This window comes from Botrytis porri, assembly GCF_014898465.1.
Source record: "Botrytis porri strain MUCL 3234 chromosome Unknown BPOR_003, whole genome shotgun sequence".
In the NCBI taxonomy this organism is placed as follows: domain Eukaryota; kingdom Fungi; phylum Ascomycota; class Leotiomycetes; order Helotiales; family Sclerotiniaceae; genus Botrytis; species Botrytis porri.
The window spans coordinates 3,044,858-3,065,380 of record NW_024066077.1 but is presented as its reverse complement, the minus strand read 5'-3'; the positions used below and the strand labels follow the sequence as shown (position 1 = coordinate 3,065,380).

The 20,523-nt window shown below is 37.9% G+C and overlaps 6 protein-coding genes across 6 annotated transcripts; 2 read left to right on the top strand and 4 right to left on the bottom strand.

The window, feature by feature from the left end:
* Positions 1-448: 448 nt before the first annotated feature.
* On the top strand, positions 449-1,041 carry EAF01_002918 (uncharacterized protein; the record flags this gene model as incomplete). Its single annotated transcript, XM_038911172.1, has 2 exons — positions 449-711; positions 774-1,041. 2 exons carry the CDS (start codon positions 449-451, stop codon positions 1,039-1,041), a joined length of 531 nt encoding a protein of 176 aa, XP_038774094.1.
* Positions 1,042-6,117: 5,076 nt separating this feature from the next.
* EAF01_002917 (uncharacterized protein) lies at positions 6,118-7,413 on the bottom strand (the record flags this gene model as incomplete). Its single annotated transcript, XM_038911171.1, has 4 exons — positions 6,118-6,807; positions 6,863-7,140; positions 7,213-7,297; positions 7,399-7,413. The coding sequence occupies 4 exons, from the start codon at positions 7,411-7,413 to the stop codon at positions 6,118-6,120; spliced, it is 1,068 nt and encodes a 355-aa protein (XP_038774093.1).
* A 761-nt stretch (positions 7,414-8,174) lies between these two features.
* On the bottom strand, positions 8,175-9,942 carry EAF01_002916 (uncharacterized protein; the record flags this gene model as incomplete). The annotated part of the gene is made up of 2 exons (XM_038911170.1): positions 8,175-9,559; positions 9,624-9,942. 2 exons carry the CDS (start codon positions 9,940-9,942, stop codon positions 8,175-8,177), a joined length of 1,704 nt encoding a protein of 567 aa, XP_038774092.1.
* A 936-nt stretch (positions 9,943-10,878) lies between these two features.
* Positions 10,879-11,430, bottom strand: EAF01_002915 (uncharacterized protein; the record flags this gene model as incomplete). Its single annotated transcript, XM_038911169.1, has 3 exons — positions 10,879-10,901; positions 10,962-11,029; positions 11,087-11,430. 3 exons carry the CDS (start codon positions 11,428-11,430, stop codon positions 10,879-10,881), a joined length of 435 nt encoding a protein of 144 aa, XP_038774091.1.
* Positions 11,431-12,602: 1,172 nt separating this feature from the next.
* On the bottom strand, positions 12,603-14,050 carry EAF01_002914 (uncharacterized protein). Its single transcript, XM_038911168.1, has 2 exons — positions 13,544-14,050; positions 12,603-13,468 (listed from the first exon to the last, which is right to left on the bottom strand). The coding sequence occupies exons 1-2, from the start codon at positions 13,924-13,926 to the stop codon at positions 12,766-12,768; spliced, it is 1,086 nt and encodes a 361-aa protein (XP_038774090.1). The 5' UTR covers positions 13,927-14,050; the 3' UTR covers positions 12,603-12,765.
* Positions 14,051-17,462: 3,412 nt separating this feature from the next.
* On the top strand, positions 17,463-19,244 carry EAF01_002913 (uncharacterized protein; the record flags this gene model as incomplete). Its single annotated transcript, XM_038911167.1, has 3 exons — positions 17,463-17,665; positions 17,719-18,749; positions 18,808-19,244. The coding sequence occupies 3 exons, from the start codon at positions 17,463-17,465 to the stop codon at positions 19,242-19,244; spliced, it is 1,671 nt and encodes a 556-aa protein (XP_038774089.1).
* Between the last annotated feature and the right edge of the window lie 1,279 nt (positions 19,245-20,523).

Sequence of the window (20,523 nt, the reverse complement as noted above, 5' to 3'; positions counted from 1 at the left end):
TGTCTTTACTCCAAAATCTCTATATATAGAACCGATTGTGGTACGTACCATTCATAGCCAGACCGTATCAACCGGAAAGAGTTATTCTTAGAAGCACATGTGCCTGGATACTCATGAGATGACCGTGATTCAAATCAAGCAATCACGGTCGCTAATTATATCATGTTTCTTAAACTCGCGCTTCCAATTCAGCCGTGATATGCTGACCGTAAGAATGAATAGTTAGTTACTTAAGGATGTATGATCCTCCGGCCATGAAAACTTTTCAATTCCATGTTCTTTACATAGTCGATGATTTAAGATAACAGCATACCCAACAATCTAAAATACTCAGATTACCTTACTATCTCACAATCTCCATAAACAACTCTTCTAGAAAGCTATTCCTTTAAAAAACAACATCTCGATAAACAAACTTTCGAAACATAAACATCCCCTGAAATTAAACATGTCACAAACTACCCCTCTCCAAAACGCTCAAAACAACCTCATCGAAGCGTTCGAAATCGACTTCGATCAATACATTAGAGAACGTCGCGAAGATTGTAGATCTTGGAACGAACTCATCACAGGATCATTGCCAAACAGAATCAATCAATGCGAACTTGCGATCGAAAAGATAGACAAAGAGATCGACTTCTGCGATGAGAAAGCAGACAGTATCGAAGCAGACAGAGTTGCACCACCAGATTACCAAATCTGGCTCTTAGAGTAAGTCACACCCTTTCCATTCAACTTAAAATGATAAACATGCTAATTTATGATGATTTCAGTAACTACGAGCAACTGCTAAATGTATTGTATGCATTGAAAACTTGGTTTCGCCAATACCAAGACGATTACGAAGCATTGCATCACGCATTGAGCAATCGTGACACCACGACTGCAGAGGAGATCCAGCGAGAGCTGGAGGAACTGTCTGAGTATGGCTTGCCAACACAAGATGGAACCGAATCAGAACTGGAAGAAGATTCTGAGATAGAAGACGATAGTGAGGTTGGCAGCGAGTCAGGATCCGAAGATGATCCTGAACAATCTTAACTTGTGGGGATAAAACCATATCTGTGATATGTACCGAGCCACAAGTCTCGACTTCTAAGAAGTGACTGCCGCTAAGGACGAGAGTTTCTGCAGTCTAGACTACGGCGGTAGTTTGTGAATAGCGTCAATGACACTGGGAGGACAACAGCGGATTGTTCATAGTATTCTTATCAAATCAAATACTATTTCAACCCATCATATCTGCTGCGCACAAAGTTTCATATTTACTGTGTTAATAATGTGACTTGACTTGCTTACACGAATCAAAGAGGCCACTTACGACAAGAGAATACTTCTAGGTACATCACGTCTTCCTATACTTTTAATATATCCAAATTCCTTGCTATGATAAGAATACTTTTACACTAGTGCTGACCAAAGTATATAGACATCCGAGCGTTCGACTAATGTGTTAAAACCTATCAGTGTTCTACTACAACTCAAGAGCAATCATAGCTAGATATGGTAGACTAGAGAAGAATATCTACAGAGTCACTTGATTTTAAAGCTCAAAACCCTCGTCTGCAGAGTTAAAAGTCGAGACAAGTGGTTCGTCTCCAACCTTCCTTTGGACTTCTATCAAAATTTAGGAGCATTAATTAGAGTATAGTCTAAGTTGGACTATAGCTGTAAAAATATCTAGATATTTCACTTCTTCAAGCTAAAAGGAAGAATTAACTATTTATTCATACTTGATTAAAAGGGGACTAGGATCCATCTCATTGAGATCCGATTAGTATATGAAAATCTTGATCTGTTTTCTTATTCATAACTCATAACAACAATCACTCAATTGATATGTAAATTAGGCCCAAGGAAGCTTTCTAGACAATGTGAGAGACTCTTAATACCTTGATTAGAGACGAAAGATGTCACTAAGACTAGAGTATGAGAAGTGTAGACACTCGTTATATATACCGGAGTCTACAGTGAGAATTCCATCTGAAGGATACAGTTTTCTATGAAAATACGACGTTGTAGATAAGACAGGATTCTATAGAGTATTGTGCTCTATTAAAATCTCGAAGTAATTTATTTATCCAGTCTCTGAGAGGAATTTCACAACTTTTCTCAATGTCGACACGGTACTCCGCTTTGTCGTCTTTACTTTGACACAACTGGACAACAATATGAAAACTCATGACCATAATCCATCGAGTTATCTACATATAGTCCTCTCTACCACCTTTAAACAGTCAAGAATCTATCCATCCCATCTCCGGGAACTCTCATAATCCATCTAATACCCGTCAGCAAAACCTCACTGAACATCCTATCCCTATAGAACCATGGAGAAGTCTCACCTGTCACGTATCATTGGGCCACAGTCCGAAGACTATATCTCGATTCCACATCTAGTACCTATCCGCAGTTTAGAGAAGCACATATCTCACTATCATCATCCCTCAATATCATCTCAAAATCCCATCCGAAGTCCTTAGTCGCAACTTCACTATCATCAACGGATATACTAACGATAATGAAGATAATGATGCTAGCAGGATAAAGCTCAACATCAATATCTCTAAAAAAGAAGTCCTGTCTAATATTTATGAAGTCTTATGACATGGCTAAAACAACTGGAATGACGGTTCACAACGTGTCCAGTAACTAGGTATTCTGCCCTGAATAATAGTATCACTGAATACAAATAAAACTACTATTAAAAGAGTCTGAATTACTTCGTAATCTGTTCTACTTATAAGAAATTAATTTATATACTAAGTCGTATATAAAAGAAGAAAGAAATCTAATTCTACTGCCCTATTAAAGATCATCTATTGATCAAAGAGTGACTACTCGAGTACTTAGCTTTCTTTAGAATTACTCACTAATCAAATTGATCTTCTAATTCATCTACTAAATTGATCACCCTACTTTCAGACCAACTTTGTTTTAAACTACCCTTTTATATTAAAAATCTTTTTTTAACCTATTAATATTTCTATCAATATGTAATCTAATTTAATAAAAATTTGAATATATATGATTTAAATTATTTTAAGCTTAGTCTGAAATTTTGAAATTTTTAGGAATTTTCTATATTGAGATTTAGAGCTTTAAAATATTGATTTTTTAATTTGTATAAAAATTATATATAAATTTAGAACTTTTATAAGATCTTTAATAACTTTTTAATAATAATAATTATTAAAAGAAAACTATATATCTTTTTGAAAGTTTTAAATTTAAGTTTATATAGAAATTAAAAAAAAAATTAAAAAAAATTGAAAAAATTAATGAATATAGATATATAATATATAATAAGTTTAGAGTAGTATAAATAATTTTTATAATTTTAAGGTTATTCTTTTAAATATTTATTTATAGGAAATTTTCTTTTTTTTTCTGAATCCTTTAAAATAAATATATTATAAATTTATAATAAAAATTTATAATAAAAAATTTTAATTTATTTTTATTAATTTTTATTAAAAAATTATTAAAGATTTTATAAAAGCTTTAAATTTGTATGTAATTCTTATACAAATTTAAAAATCGATATTTTGAAGTTTTAGATCTCAATATAGAAAATTCCTAAAAAATCTGAAATTTTCAAGGTAAATTAAAAATGATCTAAATTATATATATATAAATTTTCAATAAATTTCATTTTTGGTGTAAAAAGTGGCCCAAAAGGAGGGTGGCCCGAAAGTAGGGTACCCGACTTACCCCTGGAATTTGTAGATCGAATCTCCTGAACAAATATGTATAATGATTTTATCAAAATGACTAGAATATCATCATTAAATCGAGTCTAATAGTTAAACCCTAATAAGCTTTCACTTAAAGTAATGCAGAAAATATAAGCATTAGATCTTATGAAATAGCTATGTTCTTCTTATTAAACTATGCTGTGTATTCAAACTACCTAGTCAATTGACGTAGAATGTGAGAAGATATAGAACGTACACTTCTAATTCCTATCTCCTGTCTACGATCAATTAATCTTTGCACAGCCCACTGTCTATTCCTCTAATCTAGAATACTCACAAGTACCTACTCCCTGACTTTCACCTCTTAGTATTATCTCATTTATCCTCTATAAGTCCCTTCACTGTCAGCCACCCCCCACTCCATAACCAACCATATAACCCCCTACACGAAAACCCATCTCAATTATTTCATCTTCTCTTCCCCTTTTCCCCATACAAACCCTTAGTCTAACTAACTGTCCGTCCCATATCCATCTCCATCCTCATCTCTATTCTCTATTCTAGTTCCCATCGAAAATTTAAGGAACCTCTTTTTTTCTCCTCAGACTTACCAGTACCATCACCATCAACATCGGTGATCATTTGTATCTCAATACCTCCACAAGGCTCATTCATCCCCATTTTTTTAAATAAGTAAATTTACCACCACCAATCTTCCCTTGGGATTTCCATGCATATTAGATAGATAATCAATGTCCTCTTTCGTTCCATCCTCTAAATTCCCTCATCCTATCCACTCTTCTCCCATTCAACCCCATTCCATTCAACACCCTATCATTATAAAATCCTCTACCCCCAACCCTAACCTCTTCAAAAACTTCGACTCTATAAGCTCGACTTTCCACTCCCTCAACACTCAAACATAAAATCCCTGCCAAACTATAAAAAATTCAAGACCGTGAGATTCACTGCTGAGAGTCGATCTCATCTATACGACATCTATCAAACATTTTCTAATTCCGTGAATATAGCACTACCTTTACATCTCTCAGGCGATCTACAGAATTCCTTTCCCATGTCTCCATCTTTCCATCTCTGTATATTCTTGACTTCATACCCGAGCTTCAAAATGATGGAAGCAATAAATCCAATCATAGACATATCTTCCATAAAGCCCCTCTCCTCTCCTCTCCTCTCCTCTCCTATCTGCATCCGCATTTCTCACATCATATGTCTTCCCACATTATACATTTTTCCTTCTATTCCCATTCCTACTCCCACCATATCCTCAAACCCTTATTCCCATAGTCCCACATCTCCTCTTCTCTGCTCTCCCACTCCCATTCCCAAAGACATCAAACCTGCTCCCAATCTCTACCTAGCTCCATCTCTTCACCCACTCCTCTCACTCCTCATCCTCCCCATCCACCCTCTAATCTCCAACCGTCTCACTCATTACCCCTCAGTTCAGTTCATTCTTTTCAATCCATTTCACTTACCACTCACAGCCACCCAGCCCAATCTTCTCTATCCACCTTAATTCACCTCTCCTCATTCCATCTCCCCAAATTCTCCCTCTATCCATTCATCCCATAATCCCCAACCATTCCAAATATCACATTCTTTCCTATGTACTCTCTCATCCCTAGCCAGCTCACTCACAATCACATCCCCTCAGTCTATTCTTCTCATTCCACTCTACCTCACCTCATTCCATCTCACCTCATTCCATTGATCATATCCCCAACTTCCATCCCAGCCTCTAATGTTACCCCACCCCCTTTTCATCCTACCCCAACTTCAATCTAATCTCCAACCTCATCCCATCCCACCCCAACCCATCCCAACCCATCCTCCACCCCCACTCCTATCCACCCCCCCTCTTCTTAAATACACACATCATGTTGCATTTATCCATACCAACCTACAGTAGTCCGAACCATCTATATAAGACTCATTATCAAGTACCTAGGGTCCTCGGAACATCGGGGTTTGTTTTCAGATTGGTCTAGATTTCCATCATTCCCATCATTCCCATCATTATCATCTTCCAGCCAAAGGCAACCCTATGAGAAACTCGAGCATTGCATATCCACAACCACATTCACAACCACAACCACAGTCACTACAAACAAAATCAATCTACATCACCCAAGTCAGTCCTTGAAATTTTGATATTCGTCACTACAAGCTACATAGCTACCTAGCCAGCAAGTATTTCTCCCTTCCAAATACAAAAACGAAACGAACAAACAATCCCTTTAAACCTCATCCATGAATCATCCATCCTAGATCCTTATGCATTTGCCTATCCACCAAATTCCCATTTCATATCTGTTGAATCTTACGAGTACATAATTGCCCTTGCATCTCATGGAATTGACTATTTTCACTTCTATTCCTAATCAAATCACCACCACTATGCCCTCCACTCTGATCCATTACTGACTCCACTTCCACTTCCTCCAGGTATGGGTAACGTACCATCCTCTTCACTTTCTTCCCCTTCATCCTCATCCAAAATCCTCGCCAATTCATCCGGATCTTTCATTTTCGCATCCTTGTCCACATCCGCACCAACAACTCCACTTTCTTGTCCTTCAAATCCTGCTTGTCTATGACTTTCGCCTGCAAGAACTCCCTCATCTGCACTAACTGAAATACCTCTTGCTCCCCATTTAGTACCATTTCGACTTGGCTCCTGTCTACCGACAGTATTTGCTTCTTCATCCCCTTCATCATCATCATCCGTGCCCACCATGTGTTTATTGCCCAACACTCTGTTCAACAACCAGCCTCTACTGATATCATCCGCATCAACAACTCCTCCATTCCTCAACTTAACTCTTTGTCTTGTATAATAAACCCAAGCAAAATCGATATAGAACGCCGTTTGGATCACACCACCAATAATTGATATCGCATCTGGAGAACGATCATTGATGTCCAAGGAACGCCAAATCCAATTCAAGATGTAGAAGAAACGGTAAGAGCCGAGTGTTACGAGGTAGAAGGAATCGAGGACTGTTGGGACTGTGGTTTGACGGAGAAGGAGAAGTTGAGGGAGGATACAGGTTGATTCGAGAAGAATGGAGAAGACCCAGAGGACCTATTTTCATTTTGATTAGTATTGTCCATATTCAAATGTTGAGGAATAAACTCGCCTCCATAAACCCCCAACCATACTTTCTCTCAAAAATCATCATTGCAATTGGTGCCAATACCGCACTTCCCACAAAACACAATCCGCCAAGTTTCCATGCCTTTTCTCTTTCCCTCGTTCTCGCATACACTCTTAACATCAAAAAGAGAATATAGAGAGAAGAACCTATATAGAAGACTTTGAGGACGAAATTCCAAAGGATAAAAATCCCAGAGAAGAGATCCAGGTAGCGAGTTATAAAGACGAGGGCATATAGAGATTGGGTTATGAGGGAGACACCTGGGAGATGTTAGTTTTGGGGGTTGTTGGTAGGAGGGGAGCGGAAGAGGTGGGTGATAGCGGGGAACATACCTTCCGCAGAAGAGTTACGGTGAATAGCGAATATGAGGATACATTTTGAGAGAGTATGGGAGATGTCTCCTAGAATGCGGAAGAACTGGGGAGAGAAGAGAGGGTTAGCAACGCACAGCTAGGAATGAAGTTGGGATTGTGCAGGTAATGGGAGGCAGCTTTGAGAGATTTCCAAGATTGACATACATTAAACCCAACCATCCTGTGTACTTGTGTCAATCAACCTCCAACCAAATGGTTGTAGATAGTCGTTGCTCGGTGAGGATGTTGAAAGAACGATTGTATGTGTAATTGACGGATTGTGAAAGCTATGGTATCCGGTAGATTACGCGTCGCGGTCGTTATGCGACAATACCTAGGTAAAGAGCATTAGAGAACACGAAGCATCACTGTCCTCGAAATCCTCAATGAAATATCTCCAAGATAGATGTGTAAGCTTTCAAGAGAACAATGAGATCAAATGAATAAATCAGGACAGTTTGAATGAAGTGAAACATGGTAACGTTGTCACAGTGGAGGCTAAAGGAATACCTAGGGAGGTACCTAGCTTCAGCGATTCGCTTGTGGCTGATGCTCTGGATTGTGGCTGAAAGTCGAGGGTGTATATTGGTATTGAGGGTTCAAGGGTCTCGAGCTATTTAGGGGACCACCTGTCACTAGATAGGTATTTGGACAATTTAATAAGGAATAATCTATCTAATCCATCTTTCTCATCCATCTTTCTAATCCATCTTTCTTTCATGGAAAATAGGCTTGATAAAGTCACATAGTGAAGTAGTTGCACTGGTAGTAAAGTAGACTCTCCTACGAACATATCTAATAATAATAATAAGTTTCTTGCGAAATAGAATCTTTAGTGAAATTCATAAATAGATCTCGCTATAAACATAAACGCCGAAATCTTAGACGATCCTCCTGTAAAAAATAACAACCAAAATAGCTATATATATATATATATGCATTTATCTCAGTTCTACCTCCCATAATGCTCTCAAGACAGATAATCCTCCACCCTGAGTTTCTACAGTTCTTCCTCTACCTCGATCATTGGGATCTTCTACCCCACTATCGTTATTTACACCTTCTCTAATCTTGCTTACTCTCGCTTCTTTGGGGTATTCTTCCCCTCTCCATTCGGCATTCTTTGGAACTCCAGTATTGCGATAATCTACAGAATCTCCCGAGTTCTGATTCTCTGTAAAGTCTGCGAATGAACTCTGAGTAGCCGGTACACCCCACCACATACCAAATTTCCCTTTTTCATTCTTGGTACTCAGCGCAGCTTCGGCATTTCGCCTGATCCATTTTGTATACTTTGAGCATTTGTCAGAATGCCACTGTCTGTCAAGTTCTAAACTCTCTTTCGTCCCTGCAATAGGCTCTCGTGGCAAGCCACTACAGAATGCAGTCAAATGATGAAAGAATATGCCTTTGAAAGTTTGTCCATTTTGAGAACACGAAGCACTCGAATCGCAAGCTTCTTCTAATATTCCATTCCTACCAAGACCAAACCATTTTGCCAATGCAGAGCCATCTTTAGGTGGCGGTGAGATGGCAACATTATCTTTCAGATCGTAGCCTGTGGCATTAATAACATTCGCGATGAGTTTATGGCCATCCACAAGGTATGATCGTGCCGCGGTCGCGTCATACAAACCGCGTTGTCCAGTAAGCAAAACACCCTGATTGTAGGTATATACCATCTCATTTCTAGAATCGCAATGGGCATTGTCACCGCCAGAAAGATTCGAGATGTGATATCCGTCGACATATAACCCTTGCAAATCCGTCATATTTGAACCATTCAGCCATCTGTAAGCATCAACAGCGGCCTGTAGATATTTCGGATCGCGAGGTGGATATGTAGGGTTGGAAAGAATAAATGGGGATTGATTGTCATCTCCAGGGAAATATAGATACATCGATATCGAAGCTGCGATGTAGAGCTCATTGGTGATTGCATTCTTGTACGGAGTAAGGTATGGAGACCATATCATCCCACCTCCACAGAGAGTGGTATCCCATCCTTGTGATGCCAATTCCCAAAATAGTCGCGCTCGGTGTGCAAATGCAGATTTATATTGTTGTCCGTACCACTCTGGTTGAGAGTCGTTCGAATAGTGTAATTTAGAATGCAAATCAATGAATTTGACGGTATCCAACCAACCAAGAACTACCCATAACATATCATCATAGGCTTGCTGTCGTAGAGAGAAAGCATCCTGGCCAAAATAAAACCCAATGACTTCAGTAAAGTATTTATTGATAATGTTCTCGTTCGTCCTCGATGAGGAAAGTTCAGAAAAGGACTTGGTGATAGTGGTGAGTGCGCCAGCAACATAAGTGCCTGTTTAGAAGGTATTGTTAGTTCTTGCTCTATAATATTTCAACGTGGAAACAGAGTATTATACCAATCACTGCAGATGTCCAATCAATTCCTGTTGGATAAATGCCTTGCCATGTCGCAAAGTAGTCTCCTTGTAGCACGTCCAGCGCGCTCAACATTGCCGGTAGGACATTTGGGTCTTCGGGCTGCATGGGCTTTTGAGGGCTCCCATTGATCGTGATATCTTCATTATTCGTAAGTGGTCGTTGAATCCAATCATTCGGTCGTCTAACATCGTTTGACCTCCCATATACGCCACTTGAGAAAGATAATGCGCAGAACAAACACAGCAGAAGTAAAGATATCCGCGGTCGTGAATTGATATGTATTGAGAACGAAATCATGATTGAGGCTTCTCCTCACTGCTGATCAGAGAGTAACAGTAATATGTACGAAATGCGGTTGAGACGAAAGGAAAGCAACTATTCCAACCAAAAAGGCCTTCTTATCCTTCTATTCAAATAACCTTGGGAGACGAAGACATATACATTCGAGCAAAAAAGAGGAAAATGACAATGAAATTGTCCACGAGGTCACAAAGGAAAGAGAAGGAGGAAAGGAAAGGAAAGGAAAGGAACGGGAGCAGATTATGATTCAGAAATGAAGCTTTGGGAGGGTTGTGGGAGTCCCCGTGTTCCTGGTCTCCGGTGATCTTAGGAAGAGTGCCAAGGTGAGTCTTACCTGATTTGAGATCTAAGTTGTTTCCAAAAAAACAAAAGGCGGAGGCGCGGGGTCATGTCATGTGATCATGTGATCATGTGCCTTTCCGAGAAGTTTCTCTTTCTCTTTCTCTTTCTCCAATCCAATCCAATCCAATCCAATCCAATGCTGCAAGTTTGTCATTCTCACCCATCACAACATCACCTATTTTTGGGAATAGCATCATGTTTTGCGAAACCTACGAAAATATATCTTCCCACTTGATATTGGCGGGCGTGCTCCTGATCACAATCACGATGTTCATGAAGAAAAGATGGCACATACACACGAGGCCAACACGATGGACTATTTACCAAGACATCATCAATCAGATATTCATTATCGTCATGTCTCAAGAAAATTGGTATCAATGGTATTCGTTCCCATCATGATCATAATAATAGTACATTGATTGGTTGCTTCCATCCCAACCATATTATCAAAAGTCTCACTCGCTTCCGTCAACTCCACGCTGGAAAAACAATCATCCTCCCAACACCGGTCCCGCTAAATATTCATACAGATTATCTCGAAGAAGATACCTCGAATCGTGATAAGTATCACATTGAATATGATACTCTTTACAAGCCTGGGACCTGATGGCCTAATGACTACTGTCAGCGATGAGATTCTAAAAATGAATGGTATCAAGCTAGTCACTTACGACCAAGAGGTTTGGCTCTCTTGTAGATGTTGTTCGCTTGTCCTTGTCGAACCTTCAATGCTTTTGCTCTACACAATAGATTAGTATCTTGTAAATTTGTCGTCTTCAAAGTTTGAATGACTTACTGTGCTTCCATCTCCAACTTGAGTTGTCTCATGTGTTCTCTTGCTTCTGCCACCGCCTCTCTAGCATTAATCAATGCTCGGTCGGCTTCTCTCTCCATTTGTTCGGCATTGATGATTCTTTGCTCTGCAGCTGCGATAACTGGGTCTTGAACTTCTCGGTTCTTGTGTAAGAATCCGCGATTGCGACTACTGTGAGATGGAGTAGAGGAGACAGTGGACATGGAACGTTCTGATTGTGAGATAGACTCGGCACGGTTACGGTGGAAGATGGATGAGCTTCGCTTGGGCTCTTCTACCACTAGCTCTGGCTCATATTCTTCTTGATGGCGACCGAAAAGAGGCATGTTGATGGTTGGTATAGATTGTTTTGAGGTTTGAGATTTGTTCAAGGATGCAAATGATTATTTGGAGTATATGACTTTGGCGAAAGCTTGTAGTGTATATTATCTTTGATTATTCAGTAATGAGAAATCTCTATGAAAATACGAGCAGTTTCGTGATACTTATCTCCTTTCTCCCCTTCAATCCTCCTCCCCATCATCACAAGAATTTCGCTTCTTGCCAAGTTTCCCTCGAGGAAACAGGGGGTGCGCAGAATGACGTCAATTGTGCGACGTCAGCGATCACTCAATTCCTGTATTATACAACCAATGGATACATGAATAGCAGAATTAAATGCTTGGATTATGATAATCATAATCGAATTTGATTCAAGGTTTTAAAGGGATTTATTGATGAACTGCTGGCAGTGAATGATTGGGTGTAAGCACATCAGCCAGGATAGGGCAGGCAGCAGGCGAATGGTTACACAAAGTTTAATTGATTGACTTCAACACACGCTCAAGGTGCGATTCAGATGCTATTCGCTCGCGAGTCTCAACAAATCTTGTGAGATTATCTTTCTCCCCTACGAGGTAGGCTACATCGCAGATAGGATATCGTCCAGCCTATCTGATTGGGTGCTTGATCCTGCGGGTGGTAGTAAATGCTCCTCCTATTCCAGACTAAAGGATATACTTTCGCATCTATCTATACATATTACATTCCCAGCTATTTCAATGGTTCATCAGACCATTTTGTTGCATGTCTGAGAAATCAAGATCGCTCTAGTCGATTTGTACTCCAACTGATTGGATACTTACAACTCACTATGGACTTTTGTTGCATATCTGAAAGTATAAATCGCGATGGTTAACTCGAATTGGATGTAAGATCGATATCCTTTTTGCCCACTAAAAAATACATATAATACCCCAGGTACATAAAATGAATATGTTTCAAGAACTTCCTGGAAGAAGTACGAACAGGGTGATTGGTTTCCCTCATTTGACATTCGAAAAGAGATCCATGACTTGTGAAATCAATTTCAGGCTCGCCAAGTCTTAAAACTTCCCCATTCAGAAGGTCAATATGAGGCTATCTTACTACAGCAATTTATCTTTCACTAACATGATCACTAATCAGTCAGATATCCGAGGCAGAAACCGAGATATTCACGACTATTTTCAAGCAAAGCAAAGGTAAATTTTCTTTTCGAATATTGATAATATATTATTGATACCTTGATAACTACCTCACTCAATCTCGTTCCATTAGCTTTTGCATTTTTGAGTATAAAGCGACGGACCGCCATAAGAAATTTCCAGTCCATTATTCATTTCTTCGTTTCGCGTAAAAAATTATTGATCCATGACCAAAACACTTCTGAACCTAACATCACCACTTAACATGTGATCATAAGCCTTTTGAGCATCCTTCAATGGGAATTTCTCAATCATGCAACGAACATTATGCAACTTGGTGAACTCAATAGCCTCCTCACTATCCAACGCATGGCCAGATGGGAAACCGCAGACAGAAGCCATCTTCATGATGAGATCCACCGAGTTGATCTCCACACCACCACAAGGAGCCAAAATGAGCAACTTTCCACCCGCACCCAATCCACCAGTCAAAGGAGAAATAGATTTTGGGTTTGGAGCCGTGCAAACAATTAGGGCTGCTCCTCCCATTTCGGTCAACTTCTTAACGGGGTCATCCTTCGATGCGTCAATGTACTCATGAGCACCCAGCTTGTGAGCAAACTCTCTCTTCTTGTCACCTCCACTGATAGCTACAACCTTGAATCCCATCTTAGCTGCATACTGTACAGCCAAATGTCCCAATCCACCCAATCCTTGAATAGCAACAACTTCACCAGGTGTAATTTGTAATTTTCTCATACTGTTGAAGACGGTGATACCGGCGCAGAGAACTGGTGCATATTCATAAGGATCGACATCTTCTGGAACTCTGACTACGGCTTCGCTTCGAAGGTGAACATATTCGGCGAATCCCCCGTCACGAGTGACACCATTGATGGCACCATTGGAACACATTTGGCTGCGGAATCAGATCGTTAGTAACTCACAAATTATGTTGCAGAAAGGAGTGAGAAGAGTGAGAGGGAAAACATACAATTGTCCTCGATTACACTGTTTACAAGTGCCATCATGACCTCCATGCCAAGGACCTCCTACTCTCTCTCCAACCTTCCACTTCTGCACACCTTCTCCGACAGCAGCAACGGTACCAATTATCTCATGGCCGGGGATAATCGGAAACCCGTTTCCAAACCCGCCAGATTGGACGACGGCATCGGAGTGACATACTCCACATGCAATGACTTTCACGAGAACCTCATTTACGGATGGTTGCCTGAGCTCAATGTCTTTGATAACGAGTGGACTATCGGCTTTTTCGAAAAGAGCAGCTTTGTAGGTTTTGGGGAGGGACATTGTGGAGATGAGAGCTTGAGCTTTGCTTTTTAGAGTGGTTGGGAGGGTGGTTATGGTGTTCATGAATTGGATGAGTAGATTTTTTTTTTTGCTTGTAGAAACAAGAGAAAGGGAGAAGCTTCGATGTATTTATTACTTCGGAAGGAGGACGGAAAGAATGATAGATGATGTATGTGTTTTTATGAATGTGGGTAGACACCACAGGAAAGATAAAGAAAACAGCTACCCCGCCTTAAAGCCGATGCGGGGATTAGATGCATTTTGCATAACGTGTTTTATCACCGAGTGGATCATATCACCGAATGAATCACTTTCACCTCAATTTACCACTTTAAACTTATATTATTCAACAATAATTGAATTAATTAATTAAAATTATTAAGAATCTAATAATTTAGGATTTATTATATTGTTTTAACAAGTTCTTGAATTATAACCTGATTTTCTATACTTATTATAACACCTATTAGAAAATACTTCTTCAATAAAATTTCCCTTATTTTAATACTCATCATATTGAATCTGAACATCAACCTCTTACTAAAATAATATATCAAAAGCCTTTTATTCAATAAGCATTCCTCCTTAATATAATTAAGTTTTTTTTATATATCGATATTTACTTAATACTTTATTTACTATTCGAAATATATAAATCTTTATATTTAAAAATATATTCTTATAAGCTAATCTCTTTATATTTTTAATTAAAGCTAATATAATTTCAAATATAAATATAGAAGAGCTTGATTAATAATAAGTTATTCGAGATTTAACTAATGTTGATTGAAAAAGAGCTTTAATTAGATTATAAAGAGTTTGAAAGATTTATTAATTTAGATTGAAAAAAGAAGGGGTAGATATACGAATTCGAATATCTAATTTCGAGAGTATAGCTTCAGAATTAAATAGGATTAAATCTATTCTTTGAAATTTTGATTTCATATTCTAAAAGATAATTGATTCTTTATATACAACTTTGAAAGCTATAAAGAATTCAACTTTCGAAATATAATTGATATATACCTTAATGAATTTATCAATTTGAGTATCATATAAATATTTCAGGTTGCTAAAACAGCCCATATTAAGTGATTGAATTAAATAACTTGAATATAATAATAAATATATATATTTAATATTATTCTTTTTGTAGTATACTTGAAAAGCTCTTAATTTATAACTTTTATACTTATTTAATACCAATATTCGATATTTGTCCTTTTTTCAATTCTTAATATACTTATTGAAATATTTCAATCATTCTAACCTCGTCTTATTATTTATTCATTCATTAAATGTAGATTTAATAATCTAATTTATAAGAAAATCGATTTCAATATACTAATTAAAAAGATAAACCTATCCTTAAATCATTAGAAATGAGAATATAGTTTCACTCTCCTTATTATCATATATAATCGCTATAGCTCATTCCCTATTTGTTACGGAGGTACCCGCACCACAACATGGATTATAACGAAAACAGCGCTGTAGGAACAATCGGCTAGAAAGTATAGATTAGATAAGCAGTAGCATTATTATTAGTTACAAAATGAACATCACATAATCAGGAAATCGACTTGTCGAAATCGGCTTTATAGTAATCGACTTATTGATTCATAAGGTACAAAGGTCTATATAAGGGAATAGGTTTTATTATAATATAGAGCTTTGTGTTTAAGAACAATTATTAGTTTCATTATTATAGTTACAAGAATTGTAATAATTATAACCTTATTGAATTCCTATTTAAAGTCTAGTCTAAACCATCTCGAGAGATCTCTAGACACTTCCACGTGACCCTAGAGACAGCTCTCGTAACACTATTGTTTAATTATATTGCCTTACTTCTTCTATTTCGTTTAGTATTAGTTACTATTATTTTGGGATATATTATATTTATTATAAAGCTTATTTCGTTGAAGTTATAGAAATCACAATTAAGAATATTATATTTCATTTGTATATTCGAAATTAATCGAAATCACTTCTTAATAAGCTTAGGATTTTTATAAAAAGCCCTTTAAAAGTTATAAACATAACTAAAACATATTTTTAATTCAATTCAATGCTTTACAAATCGATATATCCAAAGCTTTCCAATACACTTTATACCTTTCGATTCAAGAATATGATTTGCTATATCTTTTATTATTCTAAATTTAAATGAAAATCCTTTTAAATCTATATCAAGTATATATTGAATAATTATTTTCTCTTTTAATTCTGTAAAATTATAATAATTCACTTAAGTTTTAATATAGGGAATAAAATTATTCATTTTATAATTGAGTATTATATATAATAAATTATATAGCTTAATAGCTTTTCAAATATTAAGTTTTTTATTTTTTTAAATAACTTCAATAACTAAAAGTATTCAAGCTTCTTTATTATTCAATTATATTTCAATTGATTAATAAAATGTATATTGAAGTAAAAGATCAAGAATTGAGGTGAAAGTGATCCACTTGGTAATATAATCTACTCGGTGACAAAACACGTTATAGTTTGTGATGAAATACATTATAATAATTAATCATGAGCTAAAATTTTGATAGTCGTCGGCGATACAAGATCTGGCAGGTAAGACGATAGGAGATGCCTGAAGAATGAAGCGTCGGAGCTTTTAGATCTTATGGCAGCGATAAAACTAAATAAGATTAGTTGCTAAAGAAGTTATTAGTGGGTGGGCCCCGCAATTAAACCCCTGACGGTAAGCGGATTTTCATTGGCCGCAATACTGCCTCTTCCGAAGTGTGAGGAGAGGTCTTTTGAAAAGCATTAAGAGAACTTTTGGGAGAGGTAGATGTAAGCCCTGTTTTTCACTCGAAAATTCTTAGCACTTTTTTTTTTTGAACAAGTTTTTCTTAGTCAGCATTTTCAAAATCCCAAAAATTGAAGAAATACGCCCTTTCGCCCTTTGGAAGAGGCCTGGGTTGTGTGGCAGCACGACGCACCTGTGTACATATTTCGGAGGGCTGGAGGGAGTTCGGACTCTGTTCTATCGATGGTGGGGTCTTCGAGGATATAATGCCTCACACTTCGTCTGTGGTTGAATAATACTTATTCAATCCATTGTCATCTGTTTTCCTCGAGATGAATAGTGATGATACTAGTAGATATCACCAGATTTGTCAAACAGAGAATGATACATATTCTAGTGCGTATGTCATGGCATTCTTTATTCAGAGGAACTTTCCTTATAACAACTCACATCGCAGATAAAGAATCAAATCGCGATATCATCTGGACAAATACAGAAGTTTCGTGTTCTGTCCCCAAAATGCTTGACAGTCCTCGATGTAACGTTTTGATTGTGTATCTGAATATGATTGTCCAGAATCACCCAAAGATCTTAGCAAACCGCAAGTGCAGAATCGTAAAGTAGAAACACCACAAATGAAAACACCACCACAATCCATTCCAAAAAGTTTTATTGGTTTGTCAATCTTTCCAGAATTCCCATGCATAAAGCCACAATCAAGAGTAGCATCACGATGCTTCTTCTACAATGGGTCATTTGCAGATTTCCCCTCATTTCTGTCCTTTAAAATGGCAGTGATAAAGATGGTTACTAGTTCACGTTGCTCAACATGAGTTCGTCTTCTTCATCTTCCAAAATTAGATACAGAATGATACCGACGAAAGATGATAGGTTAAATGCGGCGGTAGGGAGAGTGGACGAAGAACCCGAGGAGGTGGTACAAGAAGAAGAAAGCGTCACGAGTTCCGATAGTAAATGGAGATACATCATGGAGTTTCTTTCTCAATGGAGAAGAACTTTTGACCGGGAAACGTGAGCTGAGTCTATCATTTCTTGTCTCGCCCAGTGGTACTAATATCCCACAGATACCCCGGCTCACTTCTCTTCAACACAGGAGCCTTCATCCTCCCAGCTCTTTACTCTACCCTTAGCAAACTATGGGTAGCCAACATCGACTCTACCCAGGTTGTAACCACAGATGTATACACCTATATCGGTGTAATTGTAGAGGTACTCAACGAAGGGCTCCCTCGAGCCGTCTGGGTCATCATAGCTGATGAATCAAATCGGAGTCTTCGTTCACGATTAACACTTACCTACACCCTGATTTGCGTTCAAATCCTATTCGGTACTCTACTCATGATAATTTTTCTCGCAAGTGCTGAACATCTTGCCGCGGCTTTCGTACCTGAGATTGTAAGAAAGGCTAGTCTTACATATGTGAGAATTTCATCGGTACAGGCACTATCCAGTGCAATGAGCACTGCGGTTGCCAATTCAACACGAGCGTTGGATCACCCAGATGTACCGCTGTTGATCAGTTCTGTACAATTTGCGGTGAATATTTTGTTGGACTTGCTTATCATTTCAAAGTTCCATATAGGCTCTTTCACACCGACTGTTAATACACAGGCGTTGATTAGAATGGCATGTGATCTTGCTTCTGCAGGATGTGGCTTACTTTATTTTATTTATCTTGCTTTGAAGATGCAACGGTCCACTTTTTCGCCTCCCATTATACGCGAATCCGCATCTTTGTCGGCGTCTCCATCGCGGTCGCCATCGCCATCCGAGTCTGATAGCGCAGCCGAACCAGAACCTAAAATCACATTCTTAGCACTCAAAACACTCTTCAAACCAGGAAAATGGACATTCCTCGAATCCGCTCTCCGCAATGCGATCTATCTATGGCTCATCCATGGTATCGTATCTATGGGTCTTGATTATGCTACTGCATGGGGAGTATTCAATAATATCCGATGGGGTATTGTTATGGTTCCTGTGAACGCATTGCAGGCATCTACGTCGACGTTTGTGGGTCATGCGTGGGGAGCTTGGAGAAAGGGTGTTGGGATTGAGACCAGGAAGCCGAGGGCTGAGAGGGCGGATGTTCTAAGTAAGTCTCCAGTTTTAGCTATTGGATAAAACAAGAGGAGGAACACTGACAGTCCCAGAAATTGTTCACTTCGCTCTAATATCTAGTGTCATTGCCTTTATCATCGAAAGTCTATTCTGCATCTTCCTCTCACTCTGGGGTATCCGTAAATTTTCTTTCTACCTCTCCAAATCCGCAGCCGTAGCAAAAATCACAGAACACATGTGGAGGACTATCGATTGGTGTTATATCTTCTACGCCGTCACTACGCAACTTGCCGCTATTCTCCTGGCTACTGTGCCGAAGCTCTATTTTGTACAAAGTCTGGGAAGTAATTTATTATGGATGTTACCTTGGGCAATTGCGGTAAGTAGAATTCATATGACGAGCGAGAATGCGTGGATTTATGATGGGATCATCTTTGGGGGAGCGCTAGTTTTTGATTTCTTGAATGTGGGAGTTGTGCTTGGGACGTGGTACTGGGGATTGAGGAGGGGAAGATTGGTGGTGGGTTGATTGTGGGAGGGATTAGAATTAGGGTGCGTTGAGAAGACTGGAAGATTAGTTCACCTTTTTAGTACTTTCGATTGTGTGAGATTCTATAATAAGTATACTAAATCACTTATTAATATCTTACTAATCAAGCTATATATGTATTAATAATATAAGTATAATATGATTTTATATTATAAAATTATATTATTATATTATAATATAGTTATATCTCTTATCAAATTGATTTATAATGAAATAGAATGAGATAGAATCATATAGAAGATTGTTAATAAATTAACTAAATTGATTGGTTGTATTTTTCTTTTATGATATAAAATGATTCTGTAAGATTCGATTTAAATCGATCTTATTTATAAGTATAGAAACTACTAGAATTTCATTATAAACTATATAAACTTAGGATATTCTTTAAAGAAAACCTAGAAAAAAGTAAGCAAATTCAGCTCAATTAAGCTTTTTCTTATAATTTGTTTTTAATTCAACTTTTATATTATATTCGATTTGTTCCTTAAATTAAAATGATTAAGTCTTCTATTATTATTAGAATATTAATATTATTATTATATTTTAGAACTTACCTCCAACAGATTGTAAGTCAATGAATGCATTTGGCTCGAGTAGACAATACTGGTTTCAGAATTCTAGAAATGCAACAGCATCTCATCGTGGCATATCGAGGCTGCGAATAAGTGAAAATTAGAATCGAGATGAAGCTGCCAGGAAGTAGACCTCGAGATGACACCATCTTATCCAGTAGCCATCAGTCTGTAGGAGGAATTCCAAATTGTGAGATTGCACATCTAAGAAGCAGTGGGTCGAGACCAATAATCACAGAAAAATGGATTTTATAAGAATGGACATGGTTACCATTGGACCAGTCATACCCCTTAGGGCTCTGGCGTCGTATTTATAATACATTATATACCTATTCAGGCTAGTACCTTCTTCTATCACCAACGTTTTCCTAAGTTGGTTTACAGGCAGTGCAGCTATGTCTGGTACTGACAAGTAGAATCATTCACTATCACAAATTAGGAAAATGGTGTTTGAGGCCCTAGAGTCTCGTGGATACTCTGCCTAAAGATCCCCACAAGTAGCCTGGAGTGGATCTTGAATCGACCCGGATTCCGGGGTCGCCAAAACTTATTTAAATAAGCTTATTAGCAAGCTCTAAGTATCCAGGTTTCTTATTACTCGCTCTTTCTTACTTTCTCGATTCAGAGATTCCGTCAGTAGATTGTCGCACATTGAGAATTGTCTCGATTTTCACTTAATTCCT

What these genes read in the sequence shown, in the direction of transcription:
- EAF01_002914 (XM_038911168.1), bottom strand. Translation starts at nt 13,926, where the DNA reads ATGAACACCATAACCACCCTCCCAACCACTCTAAAAAGCAAAGCTCAA. An exon ending in CAGTGTAATCGAGGACAATT is followed by an intron (nt 13,469 to 13,543) that starts GTATGTTTTCCC and finishes CTGATTCCGCAG; the next exon opens with CCAAATGTGTTCCAATGGTG.